Below are 20,315 nucleotides of genomic sequence, written 5' to 3'. Positions count from 1 at the left end.
GTTGTGTTTGACTCTTCTGTGTTGGCATCAGGGGGATGAATGAATGAATGAGTGAGCACCAAATGAATGACCAGTTGTGGGAGAGCTGTTCGCCGATGTCCAGAGACACAGGCTTCCTGGCCCTGCACCATGCAGCCTGTACCTCCAGGAGGCTCTGTCCTCCAGCACAGAGCGTTCTCCACTGCCCATTTCTAGCCCTCTCCCGTCGTAGCCTCATTCCCAGCTGCCCCCATCTAAGCACACACTGAGACCAAGCTGCGGGGAATCAGGTAGGGGCCTTTATTGGCCAGCACACATCTACCTCCTAGCATCTGTCACAAGCATTTGCAGGAGTAGGCGGCCCCTTCCTCTCCATGTCCCCATCCCCAACCTGAGATGCGGGAGGGCCTGGGGGCTCAGAGGGGAGAACTGAGGCAAGAAGCCCCCAGTGATCCAGTCAGAGGATTGGGCAGCCTGACCTCGGGGTGGGGAACCCAGCACTGGACAACAAGGAGGGAGGGGCACAGGAGGGCTCCCCGAGGTTTGGTCGGGGAGGGGGAGGAAGACTGCCCCCTGCCCTGTCATCTCTGCATGTGCCAAGCCCCAGCTCCTGACTCCCTCAGTGCCTTTGGGCCTGGATGTTCAGACAGCAGATGAGACGAAGCCTTGTACCTCTATCCCTCCTTGAAGGCCTGCCTCCCCACACTTCACAGAGGGAAACTGAGGCCCAAGCCTCTCTTCTCAGCCCTTGCTCAGCTTCAGACATGTGCATGGTGCCAGGACTGAGACCTGCTTACCCCTAAGGCCTAGATGGCAGAAGGGACCCTGAGGACATTAATAAATATGGACGGGCGGTCCCTGGAGGCAGCTGGCTGAGTCCAGGTAGGAGGGGAAGCCTGGCCTGGTCTGCCTCAGGGGCCGCCACCGCCCTCAGCCTCTCTCGTCCCGGCTCCTGGGGGCCACGATCCGGTAGTTGGCTGCATGTCCGCCCCTCTTGCCCCGAAGGAGGCTGGGGGTGCCTGTGCCGGCAGGGCCTGCCCCAGACCCCAGCTCTGGCTCTGCCGGAGGGAAGAAGGAGAGAGGCCACATTACAGGGGTTCATGTGAGGTGCCCACCTCCCCTTGGCCCTCTAGGGGGTGGCAGAAGCAGGCACCCTCTGCCAGGTATAATCCACCCTGGTATCTGGCTGCAGAGCTGTGGGAAAGGGGGTCTGCAGATTGGTTGGTGCCTCACGCCAGGACTTACCAGCCCCCCAGCCCAAGGAGAGCACTCAGGGCCTCTGATTCCTGCTTTGTCAGGTGGGGATAACCACACCCACTGCCTTTAGGAAGTGTTTAGATGCAGTGAATGCTTCATATAAAGGCTGCTTCTTTTTCTATTCATTTTGGGGTGGAGGTGTACCCTGAATCATCCCCATTTGGTAGCTGGGTAAACTGAGGCTAGGTAACAGACATGGGCTAGGCCACCAGTTGGGGGAAAGAGCTTAGGAGGCCAGGCTCTGCCACTGACCTCCTGTGCAGTCTTGGGCAAGCTGGACCTCTGTCAGGGCCTCAGTCATCTCATCTCTGAAACAGGGACAGTTCTGGATGGAACCGGAAAACTACTCATCCTTCAAAACCAAGGGTAGGAGCCATCTCCTCCAGGAAGCCTTCTGTGACTATCATCTCAGCCCTTCCCAAAGTAAAATGAGCAGGCCAGGCAGGTCAGAAGAATAGGCTGTTTTTCTAGGGGGAGATGGACACTCAGGGAGGAGAGGGCCATGGTGGAGGACTTGGCTAAGCCTCCACAGGACAGATACTTGGGTTCTGGTGAACACCAGGTTCCCACTGAGGGCACTGCCAGGGAGTGGGCTATCCCGTCGTAATCATGACTGCCAGTGCCCCGACCCTGTGTGGCCCAGCCTGCCCTGCACCTCTGGGCTGAGATGAGGGCTCCTGGAGCAGACAGGCATGTGTGGTCACTGAAAGGGACATTCCATGCCTTAGGGAGCGTGGGAGGGGAGTGGCACAGAGCACTGGCCCCAATGCCAGCTGGGATCATGGCTTGGTCCTACTCTGCCAGTTATGTGGCCTTAGGCAAGTCGCAGAACCTCTGAGCGTCATCTGGAACATGGGCATAATAGTCCCATTTTCACACCCTTGTGATACATGTGTTTACCGTGACCAGGACTGGAAAGTGGTTTTCACGGGAAATGCTGGATTATTATGGTTACTAGGTTGGTGTCGCTTCCACCCAGGTCTCCTGCAGGTCTGGTCCCTGTGAGTTTGTCACAATCAAATTTGAGGCCATGGATGAGTGGTGGAGTCAGCAAACCTTTGCTGATGCAGTCCAAAGGGCCAGGACTTTAGAGGGGAGACCTGAGGTGGACCCCTAGCCTGACCATTCCCACTCCTGTGACTGAAGCAGTCACAAGAGCCTCTGAGCTTCTGTTTCTTCATCTGTAAAACGGCCACGGCATCGCTCACCTAGCAAGCTTACTCCTCTAAGAGACTGGAGATGATCAATCCAGCCCAGGTGGGCCAGACACTTGGCAGCTGATACTATTATCATAATTATTGACTATAACCTAAACATGAACCTCATCTGGGTCTTCAGTAGCACCTGATGTGTATGTTGGGCCAATGGGGAGGGTCCCACCTCCTTCCCCGTCCCATCTCCCACTCCCCCGACCTGTCCCTCCAAGCCCCGACCTAAGCTGGCTTGAGGGGCCACTGGCAGTGGGTGTGGGACTTCTGAGGTGCCTGGCACTTTTCTCCCTGGGCTGTCAGAGACAGAGCTGGCTGAAGGCAGGGACAGATCCAGAGCAACAGTGGCCCAAATGTGTCCCTTCTAGCTCCTGCTCCAATCCTGAGAGAGAAGGTGAAGACACCTAAAAAGGTTCTGGGAGCCTGAGATTTGGTCCTTGGCCCCTCTCTGTAAAAGGGGAGGAGGTCTGGGAGCTAGGCACTGAAGTTTCTAGAAGTTAGAGAAGCATGTGGCACCGTGGGAGGAGCTTTGGAAGCAGACCCCACACCCTTCCCAGGCTCTGGGCCTCTGCACGGGCAGAACTCTCTCAAGGCTGCCCGACCCACTTCCCCACCTGGCACACTCATTGGGATCTTCCAGGACGCAACGCAGAGTCCCCTCTTCCAAGAAGCCTTCTCCAACCCCTAGGGACAAGTGACTGTTCCTCACCCATATCCTTCCGTGCTCCCCTACCCCATATCTCTGTAGATACGATTCCCTGCCACTCATGGCCAGCTCCCCAAGGCCGGCACCTATCCGTACTCCAGAGCGCCAGTGCCCAACCAGGTCTGGCTTTCAATGAGTGCTCCCTACAGTTTTGCTGGATGAAGGAGGCTGGGCTCTAACCCTCCTTCCTGCTTGGGACCTAAGTTTCTCAGTCTTTTTTTTTTTTTTGAGATGCAGTCTCGCTCTGTCGCCCAGGCTGGAGTACAGTGGTGCGATCTCGGCTCACTGCAACCTCTGCCTCTCAGGTTCAAGTGATTCTCCGCCTCAGCCTCCCGAGTAGCTGGAATTACGGGCACCCGCCACCACACCCAGCTAATTTTTAGTAGAGATGGGGTTTCGCCATGTTGCCCAGGCTGGTCTTGAACTCCTGACCTCAGGTGATCCGTATGCCTCGGCCTCCCGAAGTGCTAGGATTACAGGTGTGAGCCACCATGACCGGCCTCTCAGTCTTTAAAATAGATGCGAGGTTGGACATGATGTGGAGGCCTCCATGCACTGATGTGCTCACTGGGCTGCGAGATGGGGCAGCTGGGCAGGTGAACAGAGCTCAGCCCCTCGGGTAGCCAATCCCTTCCTTTCTTCAGGGCCAGCCACAGGCTCCAGTTTCATAGAGAGAGATTTTCTCAGCCTCACTCCCAGGAGCCAGACGCAAGGAGGGGTACCACCCACTGGTGTCTAACCACCTCCTGTACTACCCCAACCTGCCTTCTAGGACCTTCTCAATCTAGGCCCTGCCAGACTTTGTCGCTTCTAGACTCCTTCTGGTCCCTTGGCCTTCGCTCATGCTGTTTCTCTGCCTGTTCACTCTCCCCAGATCCTTGCCCTTCAAGTCTTCACTTAGATACCACCTCCTCCAGGAAGACCTCCCTGACCCCCCTCCAACCTCCTCTGGGCCAGGCCAGAGGCACTTCTATATCCTCATGGCTGCCTGTACTCCCTTCCCTGCAGTGTAGCTCACCTTGGGTTTCTCTACCAGTGTCAGGGTTCTTCTGAGCCCCCCAGCACCCTATACTCCTCAAGGGCAGGACTATGTCTGTCTTATCTTGTGGAGCCTGTCCCAACAAGGTGCCTGGCACAGAGCAGGTGCTCATTCACTCGAGTGACCAGAGCCTTCTCTCTGCCAGGCACCATTTGCTGGCTGGCTGGCTGGATGAAGAACGAGTGTCCGCTGGCCTGGGCCAAGCATCGGAAGGCACCTTCTGCATGCCCAGGCCTTTTCCAGGCCCTTCCTGGAAGAGGCTGCCCCTGCCTGCCCGCCCTGCCATTACCTGGCCAGATGATGGCTTCCAGGAGGGTGACCCGTCTGGCCAGGAGCTCCAGCTGAGCCTGCTGCTGCAGGAAGCTCTGTAAGCTAGGAGCCTGATGGGAGATGGAGAAGAGCAGACGGTGCGAGTCTGGCCTCCGAGGGCTGGGCTGGGGAGCCAAGCAGGGAGGGTGGGAGGGCACTGCCAGCTGGCGTCAGGGCAGGAGCCTGGGAGTGAGTCTCAGTACTGAGACCTCAGTCTCCCCTCCTATGGTGGGGACAGGGCTGGCCTGGCTCCTCAAATAACCACATGGGTGGAGAGTTTCATTCACCCAGGTGAATGAATGCCTGGGGTGAGGGCCTGGCTCTCTTAGTCCCCTAAAGGGACCAACAGAACAGGTTAGGAGGACCAAAGGGAAAACTGCAAAGGGGACATCTGGGGCCAGGAGGATCTGCCTTGTGAGAGCCTCTGGGGGCTTATGGGAGAGGAAGGTCAGAACTAGTAGGTGGTGTATTACCCAGAGTCCCCTGGGGCCTGAGCCTAGCTCTGTCACCCACAGTCCCCTGCCCTTCTGGAGTCTTGCTCCATGACCTATTGTCTTGCGGGCCTGACTCTGTTACCCATGATTTCTCTAGAGCTGAAGACTGACTAGAGTCTGGATCCATTACCTATAATCCTCCTGTTGCCCTGAGCTGTGATTGGATTCCCCATGACTCCTTACACTGCAGGAGTCTGGCTCTGTTACCCACAATCCCACTGCTGGAGTGGAGTTTGGTTCCATTGCCCATAATTTCTTCCAAACTTGAAATCTTTCATCTCTGGTTCCCTGCAGGCCTAGAAACCACACTACCCATAATGCTTAGAGGCCCAGGTCTGACCACAGCAGCAGGGCCCGGGTTTCTGGGGCACCCCTGCACCCGTGGAGGAGGGAACCAGTCATTGAGGGAAGGGTGGTTGTGGCCTCTCAGGTCCATGCTTGCCTGGGGCAGGCACCTTCTCCAGCCTCATGACTGGGCTCAGGCCAGTTCCACCCCAGGAGGGCTTGGGGAAGGCTGGCAGGCAGGGGCTGGGCCGTCTGTCCGTCTGTCTGTCTCTACTCACCATAGAGCCCAATCATTGTTTCCAAGATTAAAACCCTCTCAGCTAAAATCTTCAAAGCCTCGCGTAGTTGGTGCAACCCCTCCCCCTGTGGAGGAAAGAGACAGATGCAGCCGTGAAGGGGGTAGGGGAGGGGACCCTGCAAAGCCCGTCGGTGGCCCATGCCCCACCCGGGACATGCACCTGCAGCCCCACAGTACCTGCCACAGCCCAGGGTCCATGGACAGCCAGAACAAGACCAGGTGAGGACAGGAGGGGGACAAGGCAGGTGGAAGGAAGCAACCCCTGCAGGACCTCCCAGAAGGTCCCGTTGGATCCCAGCTGGCTGCTCTCTGACAAGGCCACAAATCCTGCTGCGCTGAAGGCAGGGGGAGCCAATCTTCAGGGGCAGAACGGCAGTCCCAGAAGCTGCTGGGAGCCTTCCTGTCCTCTAATGTCTGTCGCCCAGCACCAGTTGCTCTCCCAACACCTGCATGACTATATCTCTTGGCCACCTATATGCTTATTTACTTCACATTCTTTTTGCTTTAAATCACCACATTAGCCTCACCCTAATTACTCCGATCAGTGAGCTCAGGCTACTTACCAGTATTTCCACTCATGCCCAAATGAATATATAGATGTTCCTTGACTTTCAATGGGATTTCATCCAGATAAACCCAGTGTAAGTTGAAAATAGCACAAGTCAAAAGTACATTTTTTTTTGAGAAGAAGTTTTGCTCTTGTTGCCCAGGTTGGAGTGCAATGGCGCGATCTCAGCTCACTGCAACCTCCACCTCCCAGGTTCAAGCGATTCTCCTGCCTCAGCCTCCCAAGTAGCTGGGATTACAGGCGTGCACCACTACACCCAGCTAACTTTGTATTTTTAGTAGAGACAGGGTTTCTCCATGTTGGTCAGGCTGGTCTGGAACTCCTGACCTCAGGTGATCTGCCCGCCTCGGTCTCCCAAAGTGCTTGGATTACAGGCGTAAGCCACCGTGCCCAGCCAAATACATTTCTTTTTTTTAAGAGACAAGGGTCTTGCTATGTTGCCCAGGCTGGCCTCGATCTCCTGGCCTCAAGTGATCCTCCTATCTCAGCCTTCCAAAGTGTTGGAATTACAGGCGTGAGCCACCATCCCTGGCCAAAAAAGTGCATTTTTGACATACAATATTTTCAACTTATGATGGGTTTATTTGGAAGTAAGTTGAGGAATGTACTGAAAGCCTATATTGCTTTCGCACAATTGTAAAGTTGAAAAATTGTAATTTGAACCATCGTAAGTTGGGGACCATCAGTATGTCAATAAAATTAGACACGGTTTGAGTTACATTGCTTCTGGAGAACTTGTGCTTAAAATGCTGAGAAACCTGAGGCTCAGGCCTCTGCCCCTTCCCCAGCTCTTTGCGCTTTGGGCTCCCTGCCTGGAAAACAGTGCTCACCTCTCCCAGGGCTTAGACTATGCCAGGTCCACAATCTGGCACATCCTGATGCGTCACCCTCAGCCCAGCCCTCTCCTCTTAGCAGTATGGATCTGCTTCTCCCTGTCTCTGGCTCCCGGACCCCAGGGATGTGGCACTGGGCTCACAAAGCCCCTCCTCCAAGGCCACCAGCTCTGGGGCTCCCCACTCCCCAAGTGGTACCAGCTGCTACCCAGGGCTCATGCCAGTGACCTCATCTCTTTCTCCCCATCTGCATCCTTTCCTTCCCCAGCATATGGTCCATAGTCTTGACAACACTCCATACTCCCTCACTCCTTCCTCTTTCCTAGTCCAGACCAAAGCTATTTCCAGAATGTAGATCTCTCAATTCCAATAGCGCACCAGGATGACAAATAGAACTATCCCAGCTCTGACAACATCTGGAAATCTCTCTTGGTGCCCTTTACTCAGTACAGATAAGTGAAGGGATGGACAATATGCATAATTGTATAATTACAAGCCAACCCTTTAAGGTTGTTGCTTCCCACAAAACCATCTAAACAACTAAGAGGTCTCTCAATATGTCCATCATGAGCGAGCCTGCTCGCTGGGGCTGACCCTTGTGATCCAGCTGTCCTGTCCTCATCACATGGATTGGGTGACCCTCAGGCCGCTGAATGGCCATTTCAGTCTGGGGGTCCCAGGGTGACCGCGAGCTGCATGCCAAAGTAATCCCCCTTCGAGTATTACAGGGGCGGGATCTAAAAATGAATGACCTTCGCTGGGCACAGTGGCTTACACCTCTAATCTCAGTGCTTTGGGAGGCCAAAGTGGGAGGATCACCTGAGGCTAGGAGTTTGAGACCAGCCTGGGCAACATAGCAAGACCCCATATCTACAAAAAATTAAAAAATTAGAGTGGGCACAGTAGCTGTCTTGTAATCCCAGCACCTAATGACACTTTGGGAGGCCAACGTGGGCAGATCACTTGAGGTCAGGAGTGCAAGAGCAGCCTGGTCAACATGGTGAAACCCCATCTCCACTAAAAATACAAAAATTAGCCAAGCGTGGTGGTGTGCACCTATAGTCCTAGCTACTTGGGAGGCTGAGGCAGGATAATCACTTGAACCCAGGAGGCAGAGGTTGCAGTGAGCTGAGATCACACCACTGTACTCCAGCCTGGGTGACGGAGGGAGACCCCATCTCAAAAAAAAGGAAAAAAAATTATCTGGGTGTGGTGGCACACACGTGTAGTTCTAGCTACTGTGGAGGCTGAGGTGGGAGGTTCACTTGAGCACAAGAGTTTGAGGCTACAGTGAGCTATGATTGTGCCACTGCACTCCACGATGGGTGACAGAGCAAGACCGTGTCTCAAAAAAAGGGGGGCTGGCATGGTGGCTCACACCTGTAATCCAGCACTTTAAGTGGCCAAGGTGGGAGGATCACTTGAGCCCAGCCAGGGCAACATAGTGAGACCCCCGTCTCTAAAAAAAAAAAAAAAAAAAAAAATGGCCAGATGCAGTGGCTCACGTCTGTAATCCCAGCACTCTGGGAGGCTGAGGTGGGTGGACTGCTTGAGCTCAGGAGTTCCAAACCAGCCTAGCCAACATGATGAAATCCCATCTCTACTAAAAATATAAAAATTAGCCAGGCATGGTGGTGCACGCCTGTAGTCCTCGCTACTTGGGAGGCTGAGGTGGGAGGATTGATGCCCAGGAGGCTGAGGCTGCACTGGGCTGAGATCGTACCACTGCACTCCAGCCAGGGCGACAGAGACCCTGTCTCAAAAAAAGAAAAAATTAAAAAATTAGCCAGGCGTGGTGGTGTGTACCTATAATTCCAGTACTTTGGGAGGCTGAGGTGGGAGGGTGGCTTGGGCCCCTAAGGTCGAGGCTGCAGTGAGTCATGATCGTGCCATAGCACTCCAGCCTGGGCAACACAGCAAGACCCTATCTCAAAAAATAAAAAAAAAAAGATGATCTTAAAAAATTCCAGGCTGAGCGCAGTGGCTCACGCCTGTAATCCCAGCACTTTGGGAGGCCTAAGCGGATGGATCACCTGAGGTCAGGAGTTTGAGACCAGCCTGGCCAACATGGAAAAACCCTGTCTCTACTACTAAAAAAAAAAAAAAAAAAAAAAAAAATTAGCCGGGTGTGGTGGTGCATGCCTGTAATCCCAGCCACTCTGGAGGCTGAGGCGGGAGAATCGCTTGATCCCGGGAGGCAGAGGTTGCAGTGAGCCGAGATCACGCCATTGCACTCCAGCCTGGGCAACAGAGCAAGACTCTGTCTCAAATTAAAAAAAGGAAAAAAAAAAAAGATAAAAAAAATTCCACTAAGCCATTCCTGGCATGGACAATGGGACAAGCTGACATCATGAGCTTCCTAACGAGGTACAATAAAAGGCACCACAGGTGCCCCTGCCAAGAGTATTTAGCCTGCATCTCATCATGAAGAAACAATCAGACAAATTTAAATTGTGGGACATTCACACAAAGACAAAGTCAAGAGAAGAAGAAAAAGGCAGGAGGCCTGTTCTAAGTTAAAAGAGACAAGAAATGTGACAACCAAACGCAGTGTGTGAGAACCTTGATTATATTTTGGACTTGATTGATTGATTGAATGAGACAAGGTCTTGCTCTGTTGCCCAGGCTGGAGTGCAGTGGTGTGATCATGGCTCACTGTAGCCTTGACTTTCAGGACTCAAATGATCCTCCCATCTCAGCCTCTCAAGTAGCTGGGACTACAGGTGTGCACCACCACACCCAGCTAATTGAAAAAAATTTTTTTTTTTTTTTTGTAGAGACAGGTGTCTCCCTATGTTGCCCAAGCTGGTCTCAAACTCTTGGGCTCAAAAGAGCCTCCCACCTTGGCTTCCCAAAGTGCTGGGATTATAGGCATGAGCCACCTTGCCCAGCCAGATCTTGGACTTTGGAAAAAAAAGAGCTTTAAAAGGCATTTTGGGGGCCAGGCGTGGTGGCTCACACCTGTAATCCCAGCACTTTGGGAGGCTGAGGCGGGCAGATCAACTGAGATCAGGAGTTTGAGATCAGCCTGGCCAACGTGGTGAAACATCGTCTCTACTCAAAATACAAAAATTAGCCAGGCGTGGTGGCAGGCACCTGCAATCCCAGCTACATGGGAGGCTGAGACAGAAGAATCGCTTGAACCCAGGAGACAGAGGTTGCAGTGAGCAGAGATTGCGCCATTGCACTCCAGCCTGGGCAACAAGAGTGAAACTCCATCTCAAAAATACATAAATAAATAAATAAATAAATAAATAAATAATAAATAAAGGTATTTTGGGGGTCAGGCACAGTGGCTCACGCCTGTAATCCCAGCACTTTGGGAGGCTGAGATGGCCAGATCACCTGAGGTCAGAAGTTTGAGATCAGCCTGGCCAACATGGTGAAACCCTGTCTTTACTAAAAATACAAAAATTAGCCAGGCATGGTGGCGTGCGTGCATGACTGTAATCCCAGCTACTCAAACATTGGAGGCAGGAGAATGGCTTGAACCTGGAAGGCGGAGGTTGTAGTGAGCTGAGATCACGCCACTGCACTCCAGCCTGGGTGACAGAGACTCTGTCCTGGTGCTCCAGTCTGGGTGACAGAGACTCCATCTCAAAAAAAAAAGGAAAAAAAAAAAAAGAAAAGCCATCTGGGGACAACTGGTAGAATTTACAGATAAGTCACATATTTAATGGCATCATTTTGCTAAATAAATGTTAGCTTTCTTAAGTATGACGATGGTATTGTGGTTATGTGGGAGAATGTCCATATTCATTCACGGTGCACACTGCAATGTTAGGGGAAATGTGGCTGGGTTTTGCAGCTTACTTTTTTTTTAATTTTTAAATTATTATTATTATTATTATTATTATTATACTTTAGGTTTTATGGTACATGTGCGCAATGTGCAGGTAAGTTACATATGTATACATGTGCCATGCTGGTGCGCTGCACCCACTAACTCATCATCTAGCATTAGGTATATCTCCCAATGCGATCCCTCCCCCCTCCCTGCAGCTTACTTTTAAATGAATTTGAAAAAAAGATCTATAAATATATAAGAGAGAATGACAGAACAATTGTGGCTCAATACAGTCATACGTCACGTAATGATGTTTCAGTCAACGATGGATTGCATATCTCCACGGTGGTCTCATAAGATTATAATGGAGCCAAAAAATTCCCATTGCCTAGTATTTACTATATTTTACTTATTTACTTATTTATTTTTGAGACAGAGTCTTGCTCTGTCGCCCAGGCTGGAGTGCAGTGGCGTGATCTCGTCTTACTGCAGCCTCGACTTCCCCGGCTCAAGCGATCTTCCCACCTTAGCCTCCCAAGTACCTGGGACCACAGGCACGTGCCATCATACCCAGCTAATTTTTTTATTTGTACAGACAAGGTCTTGCTATGCTGCCTAGGTTAGTCTGGAACTCCTGGGCTCAAGTGATCCTCCTGCCTTGGCCTCCCAAAGTGCTGGGATTATAGATGTGAGCCACTGCACCTGGTCATATACTATACTTTCAATTGTTATTTTAGAGTGTACTTCTACTTATTTAAAAAACAGTTGAACTGTAAAACAGCCTCAGGCAGGTTCTTCAGGAGGTATTCCAGAAGAAGGCATTGTTATCACAGGAGATGACAGCTCCATGCATGTTACTGCCCAGAAGACCTTCCAGTGGGACAAGACGTGGACATGGAGACAGTGATATTGATGATCCTGACCCTGTGTAGGCCTAGGCTAATGTATGTGTTTGCATCTTAGTTTTTAGCAAAAACATTTAAAAAGTGAAAAAAAAAAAAAAAAAGGGGCCAGGCACAGTGGCTCACACCTGGAATCCTAGCACTTTGGGAGACCGAAGAAGGCGGATCACTTGAAGTCAGGAGTTTGAGACCAGCCTGGCCAGCCAACATGGTGAAACCCCGTCTCTACTAAAAATACAAAAAAATTAGCTGGGCATCGTGGTGTTCACCTGTAGTCCCAGCTACTTGGGAGGCTGAGGCAATGAGAATTGCTTGAACCCAGGAGGCGGAGGTTGCAGTGAGCCGAGATCAAGCCACTGTACTCCACTATACTTTTCTTGAGACATAGCAAGACTCTGTCTCAAAAAAAAAAAAAAACAAAAAAGTAAAAAAAATAATAATCTCACCAGCACGGTGGCTCACGCCTGTAATTCCAGCACTTTGGGAGGCTGAGGTGGGCGGATCACTTGAGGTCAGGAGTTTGAGACCAGCCTGGCCAACATGGTGAAACCCCGTCTCTACTAAAAACACAAAAAATTAGCTGGGCGTGGTGGCTCATGCTTGTAATCCCAGCTACCCAGGAGGCTGAGGCAAGAGAATCGCTTGAACCTGGAGATGGAGGTTGCAGTGAGCCGAAATCACACCACTGCACTCCAGCCTGGGCGACAGAGCAAGATTTTGTCCTAAAAAAACAAACAAAAAAAACCTCCAAAAACCTTTTATGGTGTATTTTTACTGTACCTTTTCTATGTTTAGATAAACAAATACTTACTATTGTGTTGCAGTTGCCTGCAATATTTAGCATAGTAACATGCTGTTTAGGTTTGTAGCCTGGGAGCAATTGGCTACATCATACAACTGAGGTGTGTTGTAGGTTATTCCATCTAGGTTTGTGTATGTACATTGTATGATGCTCATGCCACAACAAAATCACCTGATGGCATATTTTCCAGGACATATCCCCATCATTAAGTGACACATGGCTGTACCAATAATTGGTCCATCTACAGGAAGGGCAGAATGACATTCATTGTACCAACTTTTCTGTATATCAAAATGCAAAATGGCTGGGTGCAGTGGTTCACACCTGTAATCCTAGCACTTTGGGAGGCTGAGGCGGGTGGGTCATGTGAGGCCCAGAGTTCAAGACCAGCCTGGCCAACATGGCACAACCCCATCTCTATTAAAAAAACCCCATCTCTACAAAAATTAGCCAGGCATGGCCACAGAGTCCCAGCTACTCAGGTGGCTGAGGCACAAGAATTGCTTGAACCCAGGAGGCAGAGGTTGCAGTGAGCTGAGATTGAGCTGTTGCACTCCAGCCTGGGCGATAGAGACTCTGTCTCAATAAAAAAGGAAAAAAATAAACATAAACAAAGAAAAATATTGGGGAGGCCAGGTGCAGTGGCTCACACTTGTAATCCCAACACCTTGGGAGGCTGAGGTAGGAGGATCACTTGAGGCCAGGAGTTTGAGACCAGCCTGGGAAACATTGTGAGATCTTGTCTGTATTTTTTAAAACATAAAATTAAAAAGAAAAATCTGGGGAAAAGTGTTTTTAAAATCCACTGTTTGGAACTCCCTCAGACCAGGCGGCCTGATGTTTGCACTGATGACAACCCAGTCTCCTTCAGCCTGGCCTGCCCTCTGCACTCTGGATCTAAGTGTCTGGGCCTGCTGGACACCCCTACTTGGCTGTAACACAGACTCCTCCCATTGGTCCACAGACAAAACTCAGCCTGCTTGCTTCTCCTGGTTCTCTTTTGCTATTTTAAGTCTCCCTTGACTCCTCACTGCCTTTTGCAGCCAGACCAGCACACAAGTGTCTTTTTGCTCCATCAACGGCTGTCTGTCCTCACTGGCTCCCACCCACTGCCCAGCTCAGTCTCTCACCAGGATGACCACAACAGCCCCCTATCTACTGTCTTTCTGCTTCTCCCATCCATTCGCCATGGCAATCACAGGGATTTTTTGCAAATAAAAAAACCTGACCACATCACTCTCCTGCTTCTAGAGCCTTCAATGCCTCCCCACTGCCCTAGAACAAAGTCCAAATTCCTGAACATGGCCTCCTACATCCTGAAGGACTCTTTAGCCTCTGTTCCACTCTCTACCTGTCACAATGCCACTCCAAGTATTTGCAGATCCTCAAATATCCGAGGCTCCCTCTTGCCACAGGGCCTTTGCACCTGTTGTACCCTCGCCTCTGCCTGGACACCCCGTGCCTGGTTAATGCACCTTTCAGGCTTCACCTGGCTCCTCCGGGAGGATGCTAAAGTGTAAAGTGTTTATAAAGTTGATAGTCCTGTAGCTGCTGATTATAGGTCTTTTTTCCCCCACCTCACTGTAACCACCCTGAGGGTGGGGACTGTGTCTGAATTGCATCTGTGTCCACAGTGCCCAGCCCCAGGTCTGGTGCCTATGGAGGAGATGCTTGCGGAATGGTAGCTGGTTCTCTGGCCCTAAAAGCTTATAAGTCAGGGCTCCAATTCCCGCTCTGCCAAGGATTCTCTCTGCAGAGTCGGGCTTCAGTTTCCCTGTCTGAATAAGGGGTGAGAGCTTTGATCCAGGTGGGCGGGCCCAGCGCAGTCACTCCAGTTCCTGCAGTGCACCATCATGACCACCAGGTGTCACTGCTGGGCCACAGCCAGAACACGTCTGCAAGCTGCACTAAGGGAGTTGGTTGGTGAAGTGTACGTAGGAGCCCTCGGAGACCTTGCCAGCACTGAACCTCATTCCCACCTGTCCCCAACAGAGCTATTCCCCCAGCCCCCAAAGCCTCATGCAGCCCCCAGCCCAGTGGGTCCCCTCCCAGGCAAGCAGCAAGCAGGGGCAGAAGTGCAGGTAGAAGAGGGGCAGGAAGGTGGGTGGGCAGGGGCCCTGCTACCTCTTGCGGGGAGCCCACAGGTGGTTCTGGGCTCAAGGACTGGTCTAGGATGGCCAGGGCATCCTGCCGGGGGTTCTTATGAAGGGACAGGACTGCCTAATCTCTCCCACCCCTCCTGGGCTGGGTGGTAAATGTGTTCCCAGACCAAGGGCCTCTGGGAGAGGCCAGCAAGTAGCGTAGGGGAGGCAGAAAGCCAGGCTTGCATGGGTCTATCTGATCCCAGCTCAGCTCATGTCCATACTGGCAGTATTCAGAGACTCTGGAGCTACAGAGGATGGGCATGGGGTAGGAGGAGATTCAGGGCAGCAAGGGCCAGGAGAGGCTAACTGGAGAGGTAGCAGGGCACCAGAAGTCATGGGCAGACACAGGGGAAGACTCGTGCAGGGTAGGGGGCTCCCACGGCTGTATCTATCACTGACCCCACAATCAAGAACTGAGAGGGCAAGGCAGGCACTGGGTGCCACCCACATCCTCACTAACTTGTGACTGCCAGGAAGTAGGGTGTCCCAGCCAGACTGCATGTGGAGGGGGAGTCACAATCCCACCCCCCAAAAAGAGCTTCCTAGTTGTCTCTCTCTCCTGAAGGAGTGTCTGCCTCCATTCTGTCCATTTTCCAGATGTCTCCCCTGTCAATGATGGTTTCCAGATCCCCGTGTTGTGGGGCTTTTGGGTATGGTATGTTTTAGGGTCCTTATCTTTCCCCCACTTCTCTTGGGTGAGTAGATTTCTAGGTCCTAACCCGAAAATCCCTCCCCTGCAATGATCTTCAATGATTGTGAAGGTTTCTATTTTCTTTTCTTTTCTTTTTTTTTTTTTTTGAGACAGAGTCTCGTTCTGTCGCCCAGGCTGGAGTGCAGTGGCGCGATCTCTGCTCACTGCAACCTCTGCCTCCTGGGTTCAAGCGATTCCCCTGCCTCAGCCTCCTGAATAGCTAGGACTACAGGTGCGTACCACCACGTCCAGCTAATTTTTGTATTTTTAGCCCAAAACTTTAAGGCTAATTTTGTATTTTTGTATTTTTTTTGTATTTTAGAGATAGGGGTTTTGCCACGTTGGCCAGGCTGGTCTCAAACTCCTGACCTCAAATTATTCACCCGCCTCGGCCTCCAAGAATGCTGGATTACAGGTAGGAGCCACGGCATCCCGGACGATTGTGAAGGTTTCTAGGACCCCACATTAATCATGAGATTTTGGGGTATGTGGTTTCTCGTTCCCCCTTCTTGTCCCCTTCTCATTTACTCTGTCTCCTCCATATGTGAGAGTTTCTAGGCTTCCCTTCTCAACCATCATGGGTCTCCTATGTATGTGATGGTGTCTAGGACCTTGTGTAAACTATAGGTCCTTTAAGTATAGAGGAGTCTAGGTCACCTGGCCTCATTAACCACATCAAACGTGTACATAGCAGTTTCGAGGCGTCTCCTCACAGGCTCCATGAATTTCCGATGTGTATGGTGGTATCTAGTTCCTCGCCCTTTTTACCACGTGGCTCCTATGCACCTCATCATTTCTAGGCCCATTTCCTAGGTCCTCTATCCCATTCTCCCGTGTAGATACTGTCTTCATTCTTCCCTTTGTTCTGCAGACAAGGGAGCAAGCTAAGCCATTGCTGGGAGGGGGCTATGGAGGCAGGGGATGCAGTCTGGCCTGGGTCAGCCCAAACCACCCAGGAGGAACACGCAGAGCCACCCTGGCCTGGAAAGGCTGCAGAGGGAAGGTGGAGACAGGCACAGAGACTGAGACAGAAGGCATGGGGTCTGCTGATAGGGCTGGCCCTGCCCAGTTGGGAGCAACAAGATGGGGAAGGAGTTGGGGCTGAGAATTGCCAAGGCTCCTGCCTGGGAGACCAGGCTGTAGTGGGGATGTGGATGGGATGCCCCCACTCCCAGGGCCTCCTGGGGAGGGAATACTCTCTTGAGCACGTAGGGCTGAGAAGGCAGGGAGAGGCCAGTGCCAGGCCAGAGCTTACCCAGTGGCTCTTCTCACCAGGGTCTCCCTTAGGGCCAGGTTCCCCCTGCAAGGAGAGACAGAGATAGCAGCAGTGAGGAAGGGAAGGAGACAGAAACGGAGGGGAAAAAAAGAGGGAGGAAAAAGATGGGGGAGAGGGAGAGAAACTTAAGAGTAACAGAAAGTAGCTTGCATTGGATACAGAGCAAAAACCAACTGATTGAAGGCAACGGAAAGTAATAAAAAGCAGACAGAAACTGGAGAATATTCAACCCTTAAAAGAAGGGAATGGCATTGGGTAAAATCCATATATTTACAGCTTTTCCTCACAGGGTGCACCCCAGCCCCATCAGCCTGGCAAAAAAGAGCTCAAGCAGAAAGTTTCAGTTTTATTGGCCTGAGGATTCAGAGGTTGAGGTTGCCAGAGAAGCAAGAAATTGATGAGAAATACTGGGAAGCAGGGAGCTACAAGTGGGGGAACTAAATCTGCATAAATGTTCCTTTCTGACGCTTGGATGGTCCCTGGATTGCCCAATCACAGGGCAATACTCCAAGGAGCCCAGAGGGGGAGAACCAACAGATTGGTAGAACTGACTGAAGATGTCAAAAATTGCCCACCATATAGGAGACAGAGTTTAGAGTTCCAGTCCAACCAAGTTAGAGGTGCTTGTGAACACCTAAAGCTTTCTAATGAAACTCTAGAACAGTCATGACTTAGGAAGAAAGACCCTATCTCAGGATTAAGGGATTTTTCCTAGGACTAAGAGCAAAACCAGAGATTCTCTCTAATAAAACCTACAACTAAGCCTCTGAAAGAGCAAGATGACCCATCAGTAATTTAACTGTTCTAGAATAAAACTCAATACTCTTCAGGAGATAACAGAATTTAGAGTCTTTTCAACATATTATCTACTTTGTCCAGTGTGCAATAAAAAATTACTACATGTGAAGACACAGGAAAATGTGACCTATATTCAAGAGAAAAATCAGTCAATAGAAATAGATCCACAGCCGACCTAGTTAGAATTAGCAAAGGAGTTTAAAATATCTATGATTAATATGTTAAAGAATCTACTGAAATTGATATGAGTGACAAGATGGAGAATTTTAGGAGAGATATATAAATTATAAAAAAGAATCAAATGGAAATCCTGGAAGTGAAAATGATAATACCAGAAATAGAAAATTATCAGATGAAATTAACATAAGATTGGACACAACAGAAGAAGTAATCAATCAACTCAAACATAGGTCAATGGAATAATTTAAACTAAAGTGCAGAGAGAGCCTGTAATCCTAGCACTTTGGGAGGCCAAGGTGGGAGGACAGCTTGAGGCCAGGAGTTTGGGGCCAACCTGAGCAACCCCATTTCTACTAAAAATGAAAAAACAAAAACCAAACAAAAAAACAAGCCAGGTATGGTGGTGTGCACCTGTAGTCCCAGCTACTCAGGAGGCTGAGGTGGGAGGATTGCTTGAGCCTAGGAGCTCAAGACTTCAGTGAGCTGTGATCACGCCATTGCACTCCAGCCTGGGTGACAGAGCAAGACCCTATCTCAAAAAAGTAAAATAAATAAATATAAAGCACAGAGAGACAAAGATTGTTTAAAAAACTAACAGAACTTCAGTGACTCATGGGAGAAAATCAATGGAGTTCCAGAAGGACATACTGGAGAGCAGAAACAGAAAAAAATGTTTGAGAAAATGTTGACCTTTTTTTTTTTTTCAAATTTGATTTAAAAACAAAGCAAAACAGACTTCTGGGTTCCAACCTGGCATGTAAAGAGGTTAAAAGTTGTTGGCCGGGTGCGGTAGCTCAAGCCTGTAATCCCAGCACTTTGGGAGGCCAAGGCAGGTGGATCATCTGAGGTCAGGAGTTCGAGACCAGCCTGACCAACATGGTGAAACCCCGTCTCTACTAAAAATACAAAAATTAGCTGAGCATGGTGGCAGGTGCCTGTAATCCCAGCTACTCTGGAGGCTGAGGCAGGAGAATCACTTGAACCTGGGAGGTGGAGGTTGCAGTGAGCCGAGATCACACCATTGCACTCCAGCCTAGGGGACAAGGGTGAGAGTCATCTAGAAAAAAAAAAGGACCTTAGAAGTTATCATTCCATCTTAACAACAAGTGGAAAGTTGAAAAAAACTGAAAAATCAACAACTCTTCTTAGATCTGTTGGAGAAGTGAGACCATAGGCAAACCACTGCCTCCAAAGCTGGAGAGGCAAATCCAGACCATCACAACTTACTAAAGCAGAAACCCACAAGCACAAGCCTCCAGAGGAACCAGGGCCAGGGTAGGAAAACCTAAATTGTAATTGATGAACTTCTGGAGGCTCAGTGTAGACAAGTCTTAGGGTTAAAAACTCCAGGGGGACCCAGTCATAGGCCCACATCCCTCCTTTGGTGAGTTTTACCTCAAGGAGCTCTACAAGGCCCTCACAGTGAATATCAGAGAAAAATGCCCTTGTCCTTCCAGCAGGGAGAGGAGAGAGAAGGCACCATTTTGAAATAGACCAAAGCATTCTGTTCTGAACAAAGCCTGCCTCAGGAGAAACTACTTTACCAGAGCCTAACCTGTTGGGGTGATTGGACCCAACACCAGGTCATGGGGGCGACAAAGTCTGGCAGAGTCAAAGGAATGAGAAAAGATAGTTTGAGAGAGAAAGGGGATCCAGAGGGCCAACACGAGTATGGAGGCCGTGAAGGCCCCAAGTTCTGGGAGCCCACGCTATTTACTGGTGATCAAACAAAGAAACAGGTGGCAAGGATGTGGGGGTTGAGAGAATGCGATGCATCAAGTGCATGATTTACAGCTGTGATAGTTTAGCATTTTCTTTGAAGCATATGGAGCATGTTCTGCTACTTGAGGTAATGGGAGTGCTAGAAGCAAGGAGCCAGCAAGTCTAGACACATTCCAGAGGCCACGAAGGGTTTTATGCCCTGAGCCCTGGATTCCATCCAAGTCACGAGGGGTTTTATGCCCTGGGCTTAGATTACGGTGCGGCAGGGTAGCCTTCCACCCTTTAGCACAGAGTTTGGTGTTCCAAAGGCCATGAGGGGTTCTTGACCCTGGACCCCAGACATGTTCCAAGACTCTTTTACATTATGTCAGACATGCAAGCCCTGCCTCAGCTTCCCTCCCAACACTCAGCTTTTCTCCCAACACTAACCAACCTGGAGGAAGCAAAATACCCACTTCTAGCTCCCTCTAGTTTTCACATGAAAGAAGGGAAATATCCAACTCTAACCCCCTCTAGACAACCTGTCCCACCTAAGGGGCAAAACAACCCCCAAACAAAAACAAAACACAACAAAACAACAACTGAGACACACTGGTGAAGTTCACAGTCCAAGGGCACAAGCTCATCTAAAGACTGAGATCTAGGCCGGGCGCAGTGGCTCACACCTACAATCCTAGCACTTTGGGAGGCCAAGATGGGTGGACTGCCTGAGCTCAGGAGTTCAACACCAGCCTGGCCAACATGGTGAAAGCTCATCTCTACTAAAACACAAAAAAATTAGCTGGGTGTGGTGGCGGGCACCTGTAGTCCCAGCTGCTTGGGAGGTTGACGCACGAGAATCACTGGAACACAGGAAGCGGAGGTTGCAGTGAGCCAAGATCGAGCCACTGCACTCCAGTGCTTGGGAGATAAGAGTGAGACTCTGTCTCAAAAAAAAAAAAAAAGACTGAGATCTAATCATAGAACTCCAGAACACTTCCCTTCCCCCTATACCTTCTCACTACATTACTAAAGGCCTATCTACTGCAGTTCTTTTG

The 20,315-nt window shown here is 50.5% G+C and overlaps 1 protein-coding gene across 7 annotated transcripts in view; it reads right to left on the bottom strand.

Moving 5' to 3' along the window:
* Nucleotides 1-172: 172 nt before the first annotated feature.
* EMID1 (EMI domain containing 1) overlaps nt 173-20,315 on the bottom strand; it is a 54,630-nt gene continuing 34,487 nt past the window's right edge. Inside the window, exons 14-17 of one of the 7 annotated variants that reach the window (XR_008496813.2) lie at nt 16,558-16,602; nt 5,556-5,640; nt 4,479-4,569; nt 1,021-1,037 (exon numbers count right to left, since the gene is read on the bottom strand). Coding sequence is in view for 6 of the 7 variants with exons in the window: in XM_063663062.1 (XP_063519132.1) it covers nt 910-1,037; nt 4,479-4,569; nt 16,558-16,602 (264 nt within the window). In the remaining variant the exon portion in view is untranslated. Of the gene's footprint in view, nt 1,038-4,478; nt 4,570-5,555; nt 5,641-16,557; nt 16,603-20,315 lie in introns of all 7 variants that reach the window. The other 6 variants (XM_063663062.1, XM_063663063.1, XM_054470224.2 and 3 more) reach the window with 6 other exon arrangements.

The sequence above is a fragment of the Pongo pygmaeus genome, chromosome 23 (genome assembly GCF_028885625.2).
Source record: "Pongo pygmaeus isolate AG05252 chromosome 23, NHGRI_mPonPyg2-v2.0_pri, whole genome shotgun sequence".
In the NCBI taxonomy this organism is placed as follows: domain Eukaryota; kingdom Metazoa; phylum Chordata; class Mammalia; order Primates; family Hominidae; genus Pongo; species Pongo pygmaeus.
Note: the sequence above shows the minus strand (reverse complement) of the source record. Positions and strands in the feature narration are given on the sequence as shown.